The 14,808-nt window shown below is 43.8% G+C and overlaps 2 protein-coding genes across 2 annotated transcripts in view; one reads left to right on the forward strand and one right to left on the reverse strand.

The window, feature by feature from the left end:
• Positions 1-526: 526 nt before the first annotated feature.
• cd180 (CD180 molecule) lies at positions 527-3,126 on the forward strand (the record flags this gene model as incomplete). Its single annotated transcript, XM_083669994.1, has 4 exons — positions 527-622; positions 812-972; positions 1,250-3,009; positions 3,122-3,126. The coding sequence occupies 4 exons, from the start codon at positions 527-529 to the stop codon at positions 3,124-3,126; spliced, it is 2,022 nt and encodes a 673-aa protein (XP_083526120.1).
• Positions 3,127-3,181: 55 nt separating this feature from the next.
• mast4 (microtubule associated serine/threonine kinase family member 4) overlaps positions 3,182-14,808 on the reverse strand; it is an 83,315-nt gene continuing 71,688 nt past the window's right edge. The window contains exons 20-29 of the mRNA XM_083670485.1: positions 14,421-14,543; positions 14,202-14,314; positions 13,368-13,489; positions 12,919-13,136; positions 12,488-12,694; positions 11,598-11,824; positions 11,365-11,487; positions 11,048-11,184; positions 10,399-10,583; positions 3,182-9,995 (exon numbers count right to left, since the gene is read on the reverse strand). Of these exons, the coding sequence (XP_083526611.1) occupies positions 6,178-9,995; positions 10,399-10,583; positions 11,048-11,184; positions 11,365-11,487; positions 11,598-11,824; positions 12,488-12,694; positions 12,919-13,136; positions 13,368-13,489; positions 14,202-14,314; positions 14,421-14,543 (5,273 nt within the window). The 3' untranslated portion in view covers positions 3,182-6,177. The remainder of the gene's footprint in view (positions 9,996-10,398; positions 10,584-11,047; positions 11,185-11,364; positions 11,488-11,597; positions 11,825-12,487; positions 12,695-12,918; positions 13,137-13,367; positions 13,490-14,201; positions 14,315-14,420; positions 14,544-14,808) is intronic.

The following is a 14,808-nucleotide window of genomic DNA, read 5'->3' on the forward strand; positions in this document are numbered from 1 at the left end:
GAGATGACACAAAGTCAAAGCATTTGTTCATCAACAATCCTTTGGCATGGGTTCCAGCTACACAAGAAACTCTTGAGTGCAGCAGCACATGTGCTGATCCTAATCCCCATGAGTGACAGGAGATACAGACAGGGCCTTGAGGAGAAACCACTGCTTTTGTCTGAGACAATGGAGACATCACTGGCTTTGTATTGTAATCCCACCACAACTCACATACGCTTCTTTTCGCAATTATCTAAGTCTGTATATTTTGTAAGCTTGTCTGCTTTTGACTGAAGATCTGGTGCGGAGATAAAGAATACTGTATTGCATATGATTGAATCATTGTTTTGCAATGTAAAAAGTAACCTAGTCTGACTAACAAACATAAGATTAAGACAAAGCTTACACTGTTACACAGGGAAGCTGTGGCTCTGTCTACTTCTTGTTTTTTGAGGCTCACTTCCAGTTGCAGGTTCTGCTAGTCTTCTTTATTCTCATGTAAACAAGCATCACCTAAAGTCTTTTATTTAGATGCAGTTCCACCATGAACAGGCAACGGTTCATCAGTGTATTGGCACTGGTTCTATGCTTTACTGGGTCTAGCAAGGTTATTCCACTTTCAAAGAGAGTTTGTGAACTGGTAAGTTGTTAAACTCATATTTATTGGTTTGTGGATGCTTATAAAATTCATTCATACGGTATGAAAATAATTGCATTGCTGAGTGCCAACATAACAATGTTCATAACAAATTATGAAAAGTACTGTAACAGTTCCCAAATAGCACATTTGAAATTAACTACTGAAAAGCCCCTTTTTTTTTTCTTCCAGATAGTAGAAGGCTATGATTGCTCGGGTCAAGACTTACAAAGCATCCCTGATGAACTTCCCAGCTCCACTAAGATCCTGGATTTCAGCTTTAATTATCTGCCTGCCATTCATAACACAACCTTTGTCAGGCTGGAGCAGCTTGTCTCATTGGATCTAACAAGGTTGGTTCCTTCAAGTAACACTGAATCACAGAAGAAAATAAAGCCAGGATTTTAAGTATATACAGTAGTTGCATGAAATAGTGTCAGGCCAAGGGAATTTTGTAAGACCAGTGTAAGATAATACATCCAAGTGTATTGATATGATGCGCATGGCCAATGTTGTATCTTTTTATGTTGATGTCACATGATACTGTACATGTTATATTGATGATACAGTAGCAGTTCTAATATGACCATATTATCCACCAACAGAATGTTGTTTCTCTTAAAATCACAGGTGCAAAATAAACTGGATATATGAGGATGCCTTGAATAGCCAAAAACACCTTGAGAGCCTTGTCTTGACAGGGAACCCATTACTGTTTGTGTCAGATGATGCTTTTGCAGGACCCCAGTCCCTTAAACATCTCAGTTTAGATCAGGCATCAATGGGTGATATAGAATTCATTCCTTACACTAATATTGATTCTTTAGAGACACTGGACCTCAGCAACAATAACATCCAGTCCTTACATGGTCTAAACCAGTTCAATTGGCAAAAACTGACAAGCCTTAACCTTCAAATGAATTCTCTCCAGCGCATATCAGCTGCTGAGGTGGCTGTATTCAAGAACACAAGTGGGCTTGACATCAGCTTTAAAGGCAATAGTATTTTATACATTGAACCAAAGGCATTTGAATCATGTCACCTGAACAGCCTGGATTTCAGTGACTGTCTCAGTGAGGGTGACGTAACTGCGATCTTAGCAGGATTAGGAGGAGTTCAAACCAACATTCTTTCTCTGGGAGTCTATGAGGACAGCCCCCCAGCCACCATCAGGGCCCAGTCACTTTATGCTTTCTGTGACATCAGAGTGAACGAGCTGAGCTTCCAATTACAGCACTTCCCTGACATTGCTGACGCCCCCTTCGAGTGCCTAACTGGCCTCCAAAAATTAGACCTGACCAGGGCTCATCTAAACTCCCTACCAGCCACCATTGGCAAGATGGCATCTCTGTCCAAACTAATCCTGAATGAGAACAAATTCATGGACCTGTGTCACACCAATGCTGCTAGCCTGCCCTCCCTGACCACCCTGTCCGTGAGAGGAAACCGAGAGTGGATGTCTCTCAATGTAAGCTGTCTCAGGGGTCTCTCCAAACTTGATCAACTGGATTTGAGCCACAACCGGATGAATACAGGAGCTCATTGCTGCGAAATTCAGCTAGCAGGTCTGGGTCAGCTCCATAACCTCAACCTCAGCCACAGTTCCCCCATGAAGTGGGGAGATCTACCATTCAACGAGACAGCAGAACTGCTGCTATTGGACTGCAGCAATTTGATTGTCACTTATGATCATGAGCATGCCACTGGCGGTCCACTCCGTAACTTACATCAGCTCCGAACACTTCATATCTCTTGGAAGTTTGCTGGACAAGGGAACATCCTGCAAGGTCTGCAAACCCTGCAGCATCTCAATTTGAGGGGTAGTTCTTTTGAGGAGGGTATGATTTCTAACTCAAATATATTTATACATGTTCCTCTACTAGAGAGCCTGGTTTTGTCTGAGTGTGGTATTGTATCTATTGAGGATGGCGCATTTCTCTCTCTTACCAAACTTATGTACACTGATCTTAGTGGTAATCGTCTGGTTGTTGTCAATACCAATGCATTTCACTCATTGAATAACATCCTGCTGAATTTTGCTAGAAATTATGTAGAAATTGTCGAAGTAGATTCTGTCAAAGGATTAGGAAAAAACAGCCAAATTGATATTAGTGACAACCCTTTAGCATGCAATTGTTCCAACAATCAATTCATTGTTTGGATTCAGGGCAATGCCAATAAAGTGATGAACATTGATAGGACAAGATGTGGTGGTTCAAAGGACAGGCTATTAGATGTGCATTTGAATTGTCTCTTTTCTTCTGGAATACTAGCATTTGGACTTGTTGTTTTGTTGATAGCAATTCCGGCAATTGTATTTTTCATCATTAGAAAACTGAGAAGGAATTACAGCAGATATGAACAGGTTGTACAGTACAGTACAGTACAAGGTAATAATTATCATGAAAATATATGGCCAAGAACACCTGGTCAAAAGGGAGCTGGCTCATAAACCAGTGTGCATTAATCATCTCTAATAACACAATCATAATATTTCCATAGTCTGATTTTCTTGATGCAATTCCTTATCACTTGAAATCAATAAAGAGAAGAAAGTGAGTTTTATCATGCCTTTTTATTTTCAGTGTTATGCAACTTTTAGAAGTATAAATATCTGTTTTAATATACAACATCTATGACATCCATAGAGCTTTCCTTGGGCGAAATACAAAACTCAAACACATCTTTATTGCACAGATCCTAAAAGACAAACCATAGTAAGCAAGTTCATCTAATACTAGTTTCACACAGAGAGAAAAAGGAAACTCAAAAAACAAGCAGGATCATGTCAGACCTGACAGATGTTGAACAGACATATTAACCACCACACAGATAGACAGTCTTAATAAACAGCACAACTGGGTGGGTGGGTACGAAAGTCACAGACACTACAATCACGACATATTTCCTGTGACGTAGCACATAGATTTGGCAAATCAATAACACAATATACAAAATATACATCCATGAAGTATTTGTAAACAAACATTGAATGTGCTTTTTTAAGGATTTAAATGTGAATCTTCAGAAAAAAAAAGGCATGGGGAAAAATAAATGCTCCATCATTCAATAAAGGATTTTAGTTTCATATCTATCTGTATCCAGAGCCTGTTTGATAGAGCGCAAAATACGCCCCCATAAGACATTCAAATTTAAATCATTCTTCTTCTTTTCTCTCCCCCCGACGACTACAACTAGAGGGGGAAAGGTGTCTAACGTTAAGGTGCTTTTTAATCTCTCCAAAAACATTTGACAATACATTTACAATAACTAATGAGAATAGTAAAATGTCAGATTCAGAACACATTATTAAAAATCTCTACAATCAATCTCATTTGTTATGTGTCTACAGTTTGCATTCTTGGGTACAGTATGCCATCTATGTATATGTTGTGTCCAGTTTAGATAACAGTATATTAAGTTTGTCTCTGTAATACAGTAGTTTGTTATAATATAGCCTACATTGTAGAGTAAATACTATATAGCATAGAAATCTACTTTCTGGTTGACAGGGTTTGCAAAAGGCTTGGCATCTACAGTACAGGACATCCCTATGTGTGTGTAATAGAAGTAAACAGATTTCTGATACACAATGATCTACAATACCATCACCATCAATGGTCTAGTTTGATGACATACATGGATATGAACTGCAGTTTGCATGTCACATTTGTTAATACAAAATCTTCTTTGAATTCTATTTTTAACTTGACATTCAAAACTGGATGTAGGTTTCATCTGACAAATCTTGGGTACTGCATCGCTTACAGAAAATTGGGAATCGGAAATCTAATCTCTTGCGACCCTGACATTCCAAATAGATTTTGAAGGCCGGTTTCCTGGACACAGATTTAAGTCTAATCCTATGCTAAACAGCGTCTTCAACAGAGATTTTTTTTTTAAATTGAAAATGTGATTTAGTCCAGAACTAGGCTTTATCTGTGTCTGGGAAACGGACCCTTAATGTTTACTGAACAAAAGCCCTTTTATAAATTGACCATACCCAAAAATGCATTTCTTGTTGTATATGAACAAATATAAATGGAATTGGAAAATAACATCCATAGATATTGACTCTTTTTCTTAAAAAAGTACTTTCAGGAATCTCTTCCAAACACACAGTAGTAGTTGATTGACTGCATCAACTCAATGAAGCCTGCACTCTCCACAATCAATTTTCCTGGGCTTAGTGAAAGATTCAAATTTTAGACTGGCATTACAATTCTTCATACATCATAATGGAAAAATTGAGACTGAACACATTCCTGGGAACCACTTGCCTCTCTCACAGTTTTTCTTATTTTCAACGCTACATTTATGAGGAAAAGCACAGTTGCCCCTTTACCCCTTATTTCTCTTACTTCAAGTAAAATTCAGAACATACCATAAAGTGTTAAAATGACTAAGTTAGAGAGGATGTCTTTTTGATAGGTAAAGATAGACATTACATTAGCTTATTCCAGAGACCACAGAATTATCAAGCAGAACATGATTTTGAAATGACATATCATCGAGTATACAAACATGACATTGCAAAATATATACATATAAAACAAACAACACTCATATTTAATTAAGCCCATGTATCCCAATTTTTTACAGTTGTATCATATTTACAATATATTGCATAAAAATCAAAGTTTTAGAAATGTAGAGATGTATGTGAAAGGAATGTGAATTACACCATAACCTGCTAAGAACAGCAAGTTTATTCCCCTTAACCCTAAGGCCCCTTCCACTAAATATGATTCAAGAACCGTAAGATGATTCCATATTAAATAGTTCTAGGTGAGAAGCACAGGACATAGTGTATTCTGTGCACCACTACCCAAAACAAAAAAGCACACCACCTCTAAGTACAAAAATAAAGAAAAGCAACATAACAAGATGTGTCCAAATAAACATTTTGGTGATATTTGACTTCTACATGAAGGGCGCTAGTGAATGATCAGGGACCTATGACCCACTTCTTAAATGGTTAATTTGATGATGTGCCAGAGTACTGTGATCACACAGCAGTTTAGTGGGTGTGAAATGGACATAGTTAAGTCTACTTGCATCAAAAGTCTGTCACTTTCAATGTCAGGTGCTCCATGCCCAGAACTAAGAGTGCAATTCTAAATCACAGATATTAGCATTGATCTATAACCTTTGAAAGGCTCCTCCACACAGCCCCTGACATATTGATTGCACATTGCACTCTGCTGTTCATTAAAACTAAAACCTCTCAACAAACACAAGATACAAATTTGACACTTTTTTAACACAGCAGAAAACTTCATAAAGGACCACAAATCAGCAGCAAATAATCATCTACATTCAGTCCAAAACCGCTCCACATCTACGGTACAGAGCATTCTTCTTCGCACTGTACCACACTCAGAATAACACAAACATCCACACAAACCTCTCTCACACCATATAAACACTGTAACAGCTTCCCGGTTCTCAACAAAAGAAGGCATGATGACACTACACAAAAACAAAAAAGTCTGCCTCATTTTCTTTTCTGACTTAATTTCTCAAAAGCAATGATGGTGGTTGCCATTACTCCAACCTTACTTTTTGTTGGTGGTGCCACGTGGTGACTCCTTGGGCTGCTTGTATCGGGTTGAGTCTTTGTCTAAACCAACACCATCTTTCACTACAGTAGCCACTCTTGATGCCTCCCTCCTGGTGCTTTTCTGAGCAGACGTCCCCTCTTGAGCAGATTCCTTCCTCTTCTTCTCAGCCAGTTCTTTGCGGCTGGAGGCTGACTGTTTGTCAAAGTTTGCTGCCCTGGGTTCAGCTGTGCTGTGTTTGGGCTGGGTGGTGGTTGCACCTGCTGGCCTCTGAGAGTCTGACCTGGGGCCCTCTACCCTTGGCCTGCCCTGCTCCTCCCTGGAGGTCTGGACTACAGCCTCCTGTGATGTGCTGCTGGAGACTCTGCCTGAGAGAGCTCCACCACTAGGTGGGTGTGCTTCTCTTCTCACTGCTGGGACTGGCAGCACTGGTGGAGGGCTGGGATGGGAGGGACCGTTTGGAGGCTCCTTCTGTCGGGGTGCAGCCAGAATCGACACCATATCTTTTTGTTTTGAGTCAAAATTATCTTTGATGGCTGGGGCTGGGGTTGGAGCAAGGGCTTTGGGTGGGGGTTCTTTTTGTCTTGCATCTAGGCTTTGTCTGAAAACAGGGGTTGGGGCAAGGGATTGTTTAATTGTTGGGGTTGGGATTAGGGTTAGAGTTTTAGGAAGGGTTGACTTCTTGTTTGAGTCTTGGTTTTCTTTGATCATTTGGGTAGCGATTGGTCCTGGGCTTTTAGATACTGGTTCTTTTTGTTTTGAGTCCAAGCTTTGTCTGACAACAGGGTTTGGAGGTGGAGGTTGGGGCACTGATTCTTTCTGTTTTGAGCCTGAGCTCTGTTTGACAACTTGGCTTTGGACTGGAGTTTGGGGTAAGGGTTCTTTCTGTTTGGAGTCTGGTATTTCTTTGACCAGAGGGCTTGAGACTGGTGTTTTTGTAGAGGGTTCTCTCTGTTTTAAATCCAGGGTAACGTCTTTGACAATTGGGAATGGGGTAGGAGTTTTACTTTCATGCCTCACTGTCCCCTCCCCTTTCCTTAAAGTGTCTGGACCTGGTGTTGAATGTTTCAATGTCTGCACCAGTGCTGTCTCTTGGACATTTACATCAGTCATTTGCTTTTTAGAGATTGGACATTCTGCCTCAAAGGCTCTTTTGACTTGGGCTTTTTCAACAGTGCAGTTTGTTGATGGCAGCTGCCCTGTCTCTTGAGTCTTCTCATTGCTACTCTTGGTTTTTGGTGAGGTGGGGCCTTCTCTGCTCTGCTCTACCTGGTTGCCAATGGGAACGTCAACTTTGCTTTGATCACATCTCTGTGTGGCTTCTGTTTTAGCAGTTGCAGAGTTTATATTTCCTTTCGACACACCACATTTCATTTCAGACATTTTATCTCCCACAGAATTAAAGGTTTTGATTTCCTTCATACAGGAAAAATTGATGGGTTCACTGGCCTCTTTCGGAACTGACTTCATAGTATGGATCTTATCTATGGTTTGGGTTTTGTCTTTGAGGTGCTGGCCCTGTAGCGCTTGACCACTGGTTCTGTGTGTGTCTCCAGGACTAGAAGTTGGAGTTGGGTTAGATGTCTGTGTGTTCCCTGTAGATGGGCTGCTGTAGAACATTTGCTGCTTTGAAAGGTGCGAGGTCTGTTCTAAAATATAATGCACAGATGTAGTGTTGTTACATGTACTCCCTTGTGAAACTGCAGCCATGTTTGAGCCCTGTGTAGTGGACGGCCCACTTGGCCCTGATTGTGAGTCTAGGGTGTTCTTCACTGGCACAGGTATATGAGCAGCTGTTGCTTGAACCTCCACCTTTGGGGTAGACACAGTCATTTTGGGGCTTCCTGGCTTTACTGAGACAAGAGTATCAAATGTCTTGGAGATGTTAACACTGTTGTAAGGTGTAGGGGCTGGCGTCTCTTGAGGTTGCTCCATCTCATCCTCCTGATCTTCGTTGCTGACCTCCCTTATAGAGGGTGTTTTCCCACAGGAGAAGTGGGTGCTGTGACGAGAGCTTCTATGATCATGAGACAGGGATTGGTTGGCTTTCATAGTGGATCTACTCTCTTGCTTTACACTAAAGTCTGAGGCTTCCACCTTAGAGGGAGCCTTTAGCAGTTCACTGTGGCTAGGTCTGTCTTGTGGTTTCTCACCACTGCTACTGCATTTCAGCCCGGTGTTGGAAATACTAGGCTCCTCTTTGGCAGGAACTGTACTGGTTGGAGACATAAGGGCTCCAGGGCTTGGTGCATTTGTCAGGGGGCTCTTCTGCTTATCAGCAGATTTGAGCTGGGGGGTAGACACCTGCCTCTCAGTTGTGCCTTGCAGCCACCCCAGTGGTCCCACAGAGACAGAATCGCTTGTGCTGTCCGCTATCTTGGACAGACATGTATCTGTTTTGGACACTCTAGGCCCAGATAGCAGACCGATGTCCAGGGTACCCTCCAGGGGTTTGAGGGAAGAGACAAGGCGCCCCTCCAGCTTGTACTCGGAGGTGGTCTTCCTGAGGGGCCCTTCTGTGGAGGAGATGAGCTGGAGCTTCTCCACGGCGCTCTCTCCCCTTCCAGAGTAGAGTTTCGGGGCCAGGCCCTCAGGGCTAGAGTGGACACTGCCCATGCCTCCCTTCACATGGTCCAGAGCCGAGTCCAGCTGCAGACTCTTGGATCTGGTGGAGCCAAAGTGGAGGCTCTCATGAATGCCGGGAGAGAGTCGACACATGCAGTCTTCTCGTTCGTCAAAAGACTGCCTCTTCCGGGCAAACTCCATGTTGGGGGCTTTGAAGTCCAGCCTGTCTGGTTTCCCACCCTCCTTGCTCTGTCTTGACAGCTGCCAGTCAGCGTGGATTGAGCACAGAGGTGACCTGAGCCCTCCTTCAATGTGAATGGAGTCACAGATACTGCCCCCTGTTGGCTCAGGGATGCCTTCACAGGCGCGTGTGTTCAGTTTCTTATACAGCACATCTTTAAGGGTGGAGCTGGCAGCTTTGCCTTCCAGTGGGACATATTCTGGGCTGCCTTGGGATCTGCTTTGTGATCTGCTTCCTAGAAAACCCTTGTCTTTGTCATCGCCACACAGAGAGGAGGATGAATCAGACTCATGTAGGGCATCCTGCTTCTGCAGTGACTCCCGTCTCTCACCCCAGTCCTGTCTCTTCACAACCACCTTGGCCTTCAGCTTCTCCTTGTCTAGCTCCTCCAAGGACTCCTGACGACCCACCTTGCGGCTGACTGGGCGCTTGAGGCAGCCCTGCTCAGCAGGCCGGACCCGGGTGATGGTGGGGGGCTCACAGGGTGTCTCCTCCACACTCTGCAGGGTGTGGTGGTCCCGATCCCCAGGCCTCAGCTCTTCTCCCTGGGCCTCCTCCTGGGTCACCTCCAGGCTGTGTTTCCTGGAGCACAAGTGCTTCTTTTCTCCTGTGTAGGAGGGAGACAGTTTCTCCTCTGACTGGACCCGCTTCAAGAGAGGTGAGCGGGGCGGCTCGGCACTCTTGGGGCGTACCATGTGACGGACAATGGTGGGGGGTGAGTGCATCTTGGCCGGAAACGCCTGGCTGGTCTTGGAGATGCTTACAGAATGGCCACTAAGAAGAGGGGAAGGCGAGCGCTGGGGGGAGGTAGGTTGGGGGGTGGGGGACGGGGTGCGAGCCAGAGGTGAGAGGGGGATGCTGCCAGCTGACTTGCGACGGCCTTGGCGGAGCCTCTGGCTTGTCAGTTTGGGGCCCAGTCCATGGAGGGTGCTGGGGCGGATGTGACCAGAGCCTGCAGGGGAGTTGGGGGCACTGGAGCTGGGAGAGCTACTCTGAGAGGATGTGCCACCTGGAAAATGGAAGGGATCTGTTTAACCATTATCTATCCAAGTAAGTCACTTTACCTTCAGTTTACACTATACTTAATAACAAATTACCCTAGTAACAAAATTGCATGTTACTACATAGTAAGTCAAATGGTACTAAATGGAATTGAGCAGTTTGTGTTATTACACAAGTGGATAAGGAACAGTCCATTCAACTCCATTAATATGCAAAAATACACTGTCACAGCATGTTAATATAAAGTTGCTACACTACCAGAGTCATTACAGAGTTACTACACAGGTAAAGTGTGAGTTATGCTTGACCAAATAGGTTTTCAAAAAGAGAAAATCAAATATTGTCACTGTCTTCTTTTTATACAAATTACATTTTCAAACCCTTATAAACATCAATAAGGTAAACATTACCTGACTGGTTGAAGTCGGGTGTCGGGCGGAAGGCTGTGGTTGGGGAGCGGGGGGACAGACTGTGGGTGGGGGAGCCTGGGAGACTCTCCCCAGAGGACAGGGAGCGGTTGAGGGAGGAGAAACTGCGGCTGGTATGCAGAAGAGGGGAGGGCTGCATTGCGAAACGCTTGAACACAGACCGCCGCCTGGTAAAGACAGACGAGAAGACACAGTCAGTTAACTGCTACAGGACCGAGCCACTGCACTGTACTGGAAACGCTAGATCATGTGAGGTGTTGAGGTGAGAAGAGAACTATCCTCAAAATGGTGCTACCACTGTGTTGCTACCACAATTACCAGATCCCAAATCTCTCCCTGAATCAAAATGGCGACGAGTTCTGAATTAAACATGACAGTTATAAAGAATGATTCGAGATTGATGAGGCTTGACGTGCTCTGGCATTTAAATAACAGGCAGGGAGATTTAACACTGTTGCAAAGAGCCACAGCTACACCTTGTGGTTATAGTGTAAATGAAAATATCTCAGTTCAGTACATGACATCATGCATGCTGAACAGACTTAGTGAAAGACCTTTCACATACAGTATTCATATAATCCTATGGTTGCTTATACAGCAAATAAAAGACAAGAAAACATGAAATTCTTGCCTCTCTTGTGTCTTCTCTTTCTTGGGCTTCTTGGTGCGTCGGATCATTTTGCTCCTGTAACTATTTTTTCTGGCTGGTCCAGTCTTGATGGAGGTGTTCTCAAATGGAGTCGTGGAGATGGCCACTTTACTGCCACTCTGAAAAGATAGCAAAGATAGTTTTCATCCACTGTAGACATAATGGTCGTGATAGTTTTTAATAATGCAAGTTTTTGTAGAGAGTTCTACAATGCTAATATTATGCATTTCATGTCAAGTCTCTCTGGATAAGAGTGTCTGTAAAATGAGTGAAATATGAAATACAGAGGGCTCTTTCACCTTGAGAAGGAGCTCCACCACCTCTGTGTGGACGAGACCATGGACCGTCTCTCCATTCACATGAGTGATGAGGTCACCAGCCTTCAGTCCAGCCTTGTGTGCAGCACCACCATCTTCCACATTCTGGGAAACAAAATCACAGACAGAAATTATCCAATTTGTTATACAGAAAGAAATTGTATATATTTAATTAATCTATTAATAGAACATCTTTAGTATGAGACAGTTCTTACCCAGACCATATGGTAGACTGTGTAGACGTCACTATCACAGGCATACACACGGATGGCCCTCAGGGTGAAGCCAAACTTCTTCCCCGAGCTGTGGATGATGATTGGCTGCCGAGGGCTGACCACGCAGAGGGAGGATTCTCGGCTAGGGGAGGAGTCTCGTGAGGAGGGGTCTGAGGACAGGGAGTAGGGAGAGATGGGGCTGGCCAGAGGAGACACCCCAAAGACATCTGAAAAAAAAGACAACTGTGTTATTTAAACAACGTTGGGATATTGTGACAACCAAAGGACTAAGATAAGATAGACATTGGAACTATTCCAAAATACTGAATACTGAGAGAATGTAGGTTGCTGTGAACATTGTGAAAACCCTAATCACATCATGTTTTTAATACAATAAATCCTCAAATTCTCTTTAACAAAATATTCAGTAGAGGTTAATCTGAAGGTGACAGTTACAGTAATATCCATTCCCTTTCAGTAGCCAGAGGTTGCTGTAAAACCTGTGAGAGCTTGGCTCATTCTGCCCCTGCTGTGGCTGAGACCAATGCGATTGGCCCCCTCCTAGCAGTGGAAGCCCCTCTCTCTGCTCCCTACAACAGTTTGAGATGCTTTTCCCGGGCAGCTCGCTCACAGGAACTCCAGAAAATTGAGGTCTCACAGCAGGAGCAATGCTGCATCAATTTCACACAGATCTATAGCCTGCTTTCATCTCTTTCACACCCCTCTCTCTAAGTCCATCGCTTTAATTCTGTGCTGGTCCTTGCTCTATCACAAGACGGTATGTGCCTGGGTGTCTGTATGTGTGTGTGTGTGTGTGTGTGTGTGTGTGTGTGTGTGTGTGTGTGTGTGTCTGTGAGTGTATGCATGCTTGTGTATGCTCTCTGACTCACCTCCAGGGATCATGAGAGAAAGGGCACTGGCAGAGACAGACTTTTGTACTTTAGCCACTGCACCATGCTTCTCCACAGCCCCATCAGGCCGCAGGGTAGCAGGTTGGACTGCCAGTCCCAGGTCGCTGGAGGTTTTGGGGGGGCAGTCAGGGCTCTCTACACCCTCACCTCTGGAGGGCAGTTGATCCAGGTGCTCTGAGAAACTGCCTAATAATCACAAGAGGGATGGATGGGAGAGACCAAGAAACACAGGGGATCAAACCAGGCAATCAATAATGCCAGAGATTTAACATATTTCTTGTTACAGTGAACCCATTACACTGAGGTCTAATAAGTCTTCTATCAATTGGACCACAATCCATCACTTCCTCTAGACCCATTCACATTCCTTCAAGTTGCACTATCAAGCTCTCTCGGCCCTCCATAGTTACCAGAGAGGGTGGCCCCACTGTGGGTGCTGCCGGGGGTGATGGCATCAGCCTCGTCCTGAGGCAGCTCTCCGATGGAGAAGACCACCTTGCTGGGGTCCTCCAGGGCCAGAGACTCATCCCCCTCTTCTGTCTCAGCTGAGATGGCAAACTTGGGGAGCAGGGCAGGGCGAGAACCCAGACTGGTGCTCTCTGTGTCTGAGGAGTGGGACAGGGAGGGCCTGAGAGAGATGGAGAGGACAGATACATATTAACCACCATATTATGTCTAAAAATCACTCGCACTGGATCTATTGAAAGACATGAACAAGGATCATTGTTGGGAGTCAAGGTGTTGGGCAACTGTATAAACAGAATAAGACAATTGTGTATCAAAGCTGTGTGGAAATGGTTAGTCATAGTGGTGTTGGATGGAGTGATTTCCCCCTTTTCAACCTAATTGTGAGGCTTACATTTCAGTGAACTCTGGTGTCCAGCTGAGAGAGTCCACCGTCAGAGGGCTCTCACTTTTCTTCTCCTCTGTCTCACCCTTCTCCTCCAACTGACCACGGGACAGATCCAGGCTGCTGTAGACCTAAACCCCATACAGAGACATACAGACAGAGTCAGTTACACAGAGGTAAAGCTTCTGCTACACAGAAACACAGGCAGCAAGGTCACACAGAGACCCAAGGCTGTTTCCAACATTATGCTGTTAAAGGCTGGGCTTTGGTCAGGAACATTGCTATGTTTATCAAGTGAGTCATAAGTAAACCTAATGGGGGGGAACTTTAGGGAGGTCATGAAACGGTTTGGAAATTACTGGACAGCTAAGATCAGAGATATTTTATTGGCTTGGATGTACAGTATACTGTGCAGTGTGGTGTTTTTTTGTTGGAAAGCATACTGCAATGCAGCACCGCAATGCATGTAAGCATGTGTATGCTTGTGTTGTATTCAACAAAAATGTATCTGATTTGCAGCAGAAAATGTATGCAAAGCAAAAATCTACATTACATGCTGCAAGGGATGGGAAAGAGAGATGATCTTCAATGTTGGGATTTTCAATACTTCAATGTTTACATTGCTTGTTGTTTTACAACAGAAACATGCCAGATGAAGATGTGCATGGTATTCATTCTTGGCTGTTTATTTTCATATTCTATTAGGAACATGATCAACTGAGTCAATGTTTCTGTTATAATGCATGTTATTACTTAGAGGGCAGAGGTGAGGGAGAGGGAGAGAGTGAGAGTGAGCGAGAGAGAGAGAGAGAGAGAGAGTGTGTGTGTGAGAGAGAAACATACCTTGGAGAATCGGTGAGAACAGGAGGAAAACTGTCGGAGTTCTACATTGAAATCTTCATCATTTGTGTCCTCCTCTTCCTCAGTTTCCAGGTGATGGTACCTGTCAGATCGAGCTGTGGGGGAAAAAAAAAAAAAAGAAAATCTGTTTCAGACTTTGTTTTTTAGAAACACTTGGGAAAAGGGCTATGAGTTGTTGTTCAGACAGGGCTGAAGACTCACTGTCAAAGTAGCTGGTGTCGTCCTCAGACTCTAGCTGGGGGATGAACTCAGCCTTCTGCCTGAGGAGACTGTTCCAGTCCAGGGTGTGGAAGAACTGGTGGTGCTTCACCTCAAACGCCCCACCTGCCCATGGATACATACATATTAACGCACGCCGCACGTCAGTGTACATTATTTGCACCCTTTTTTAGATTTAGTCTAGTCTTAGTAATTTTGACTAAAATAGCGTTACGTTTTAGTCATATTTTTGTCATTTGAATGATGATTTAGTCTTAGTCAAAATGACGAAAACTCTGTTTTCATCGACTTAATGTAATTTCATTTTAGTCACATCACATGTATTGCCTTATTAACCCATAGTAAACAAAAATCACTGTGTGCAAATATA

The sequence above is a fragment of the Argentina silus genome (assembly GCF_951799395.1).
Source record: "Argentina silus genome assembly, chromosome: 5".
NCBI lineage: Eukaryota > Metazoa > Chordata > Actinopteri > Argentiniformes > Argentinidae > Argentina > Argentina silus.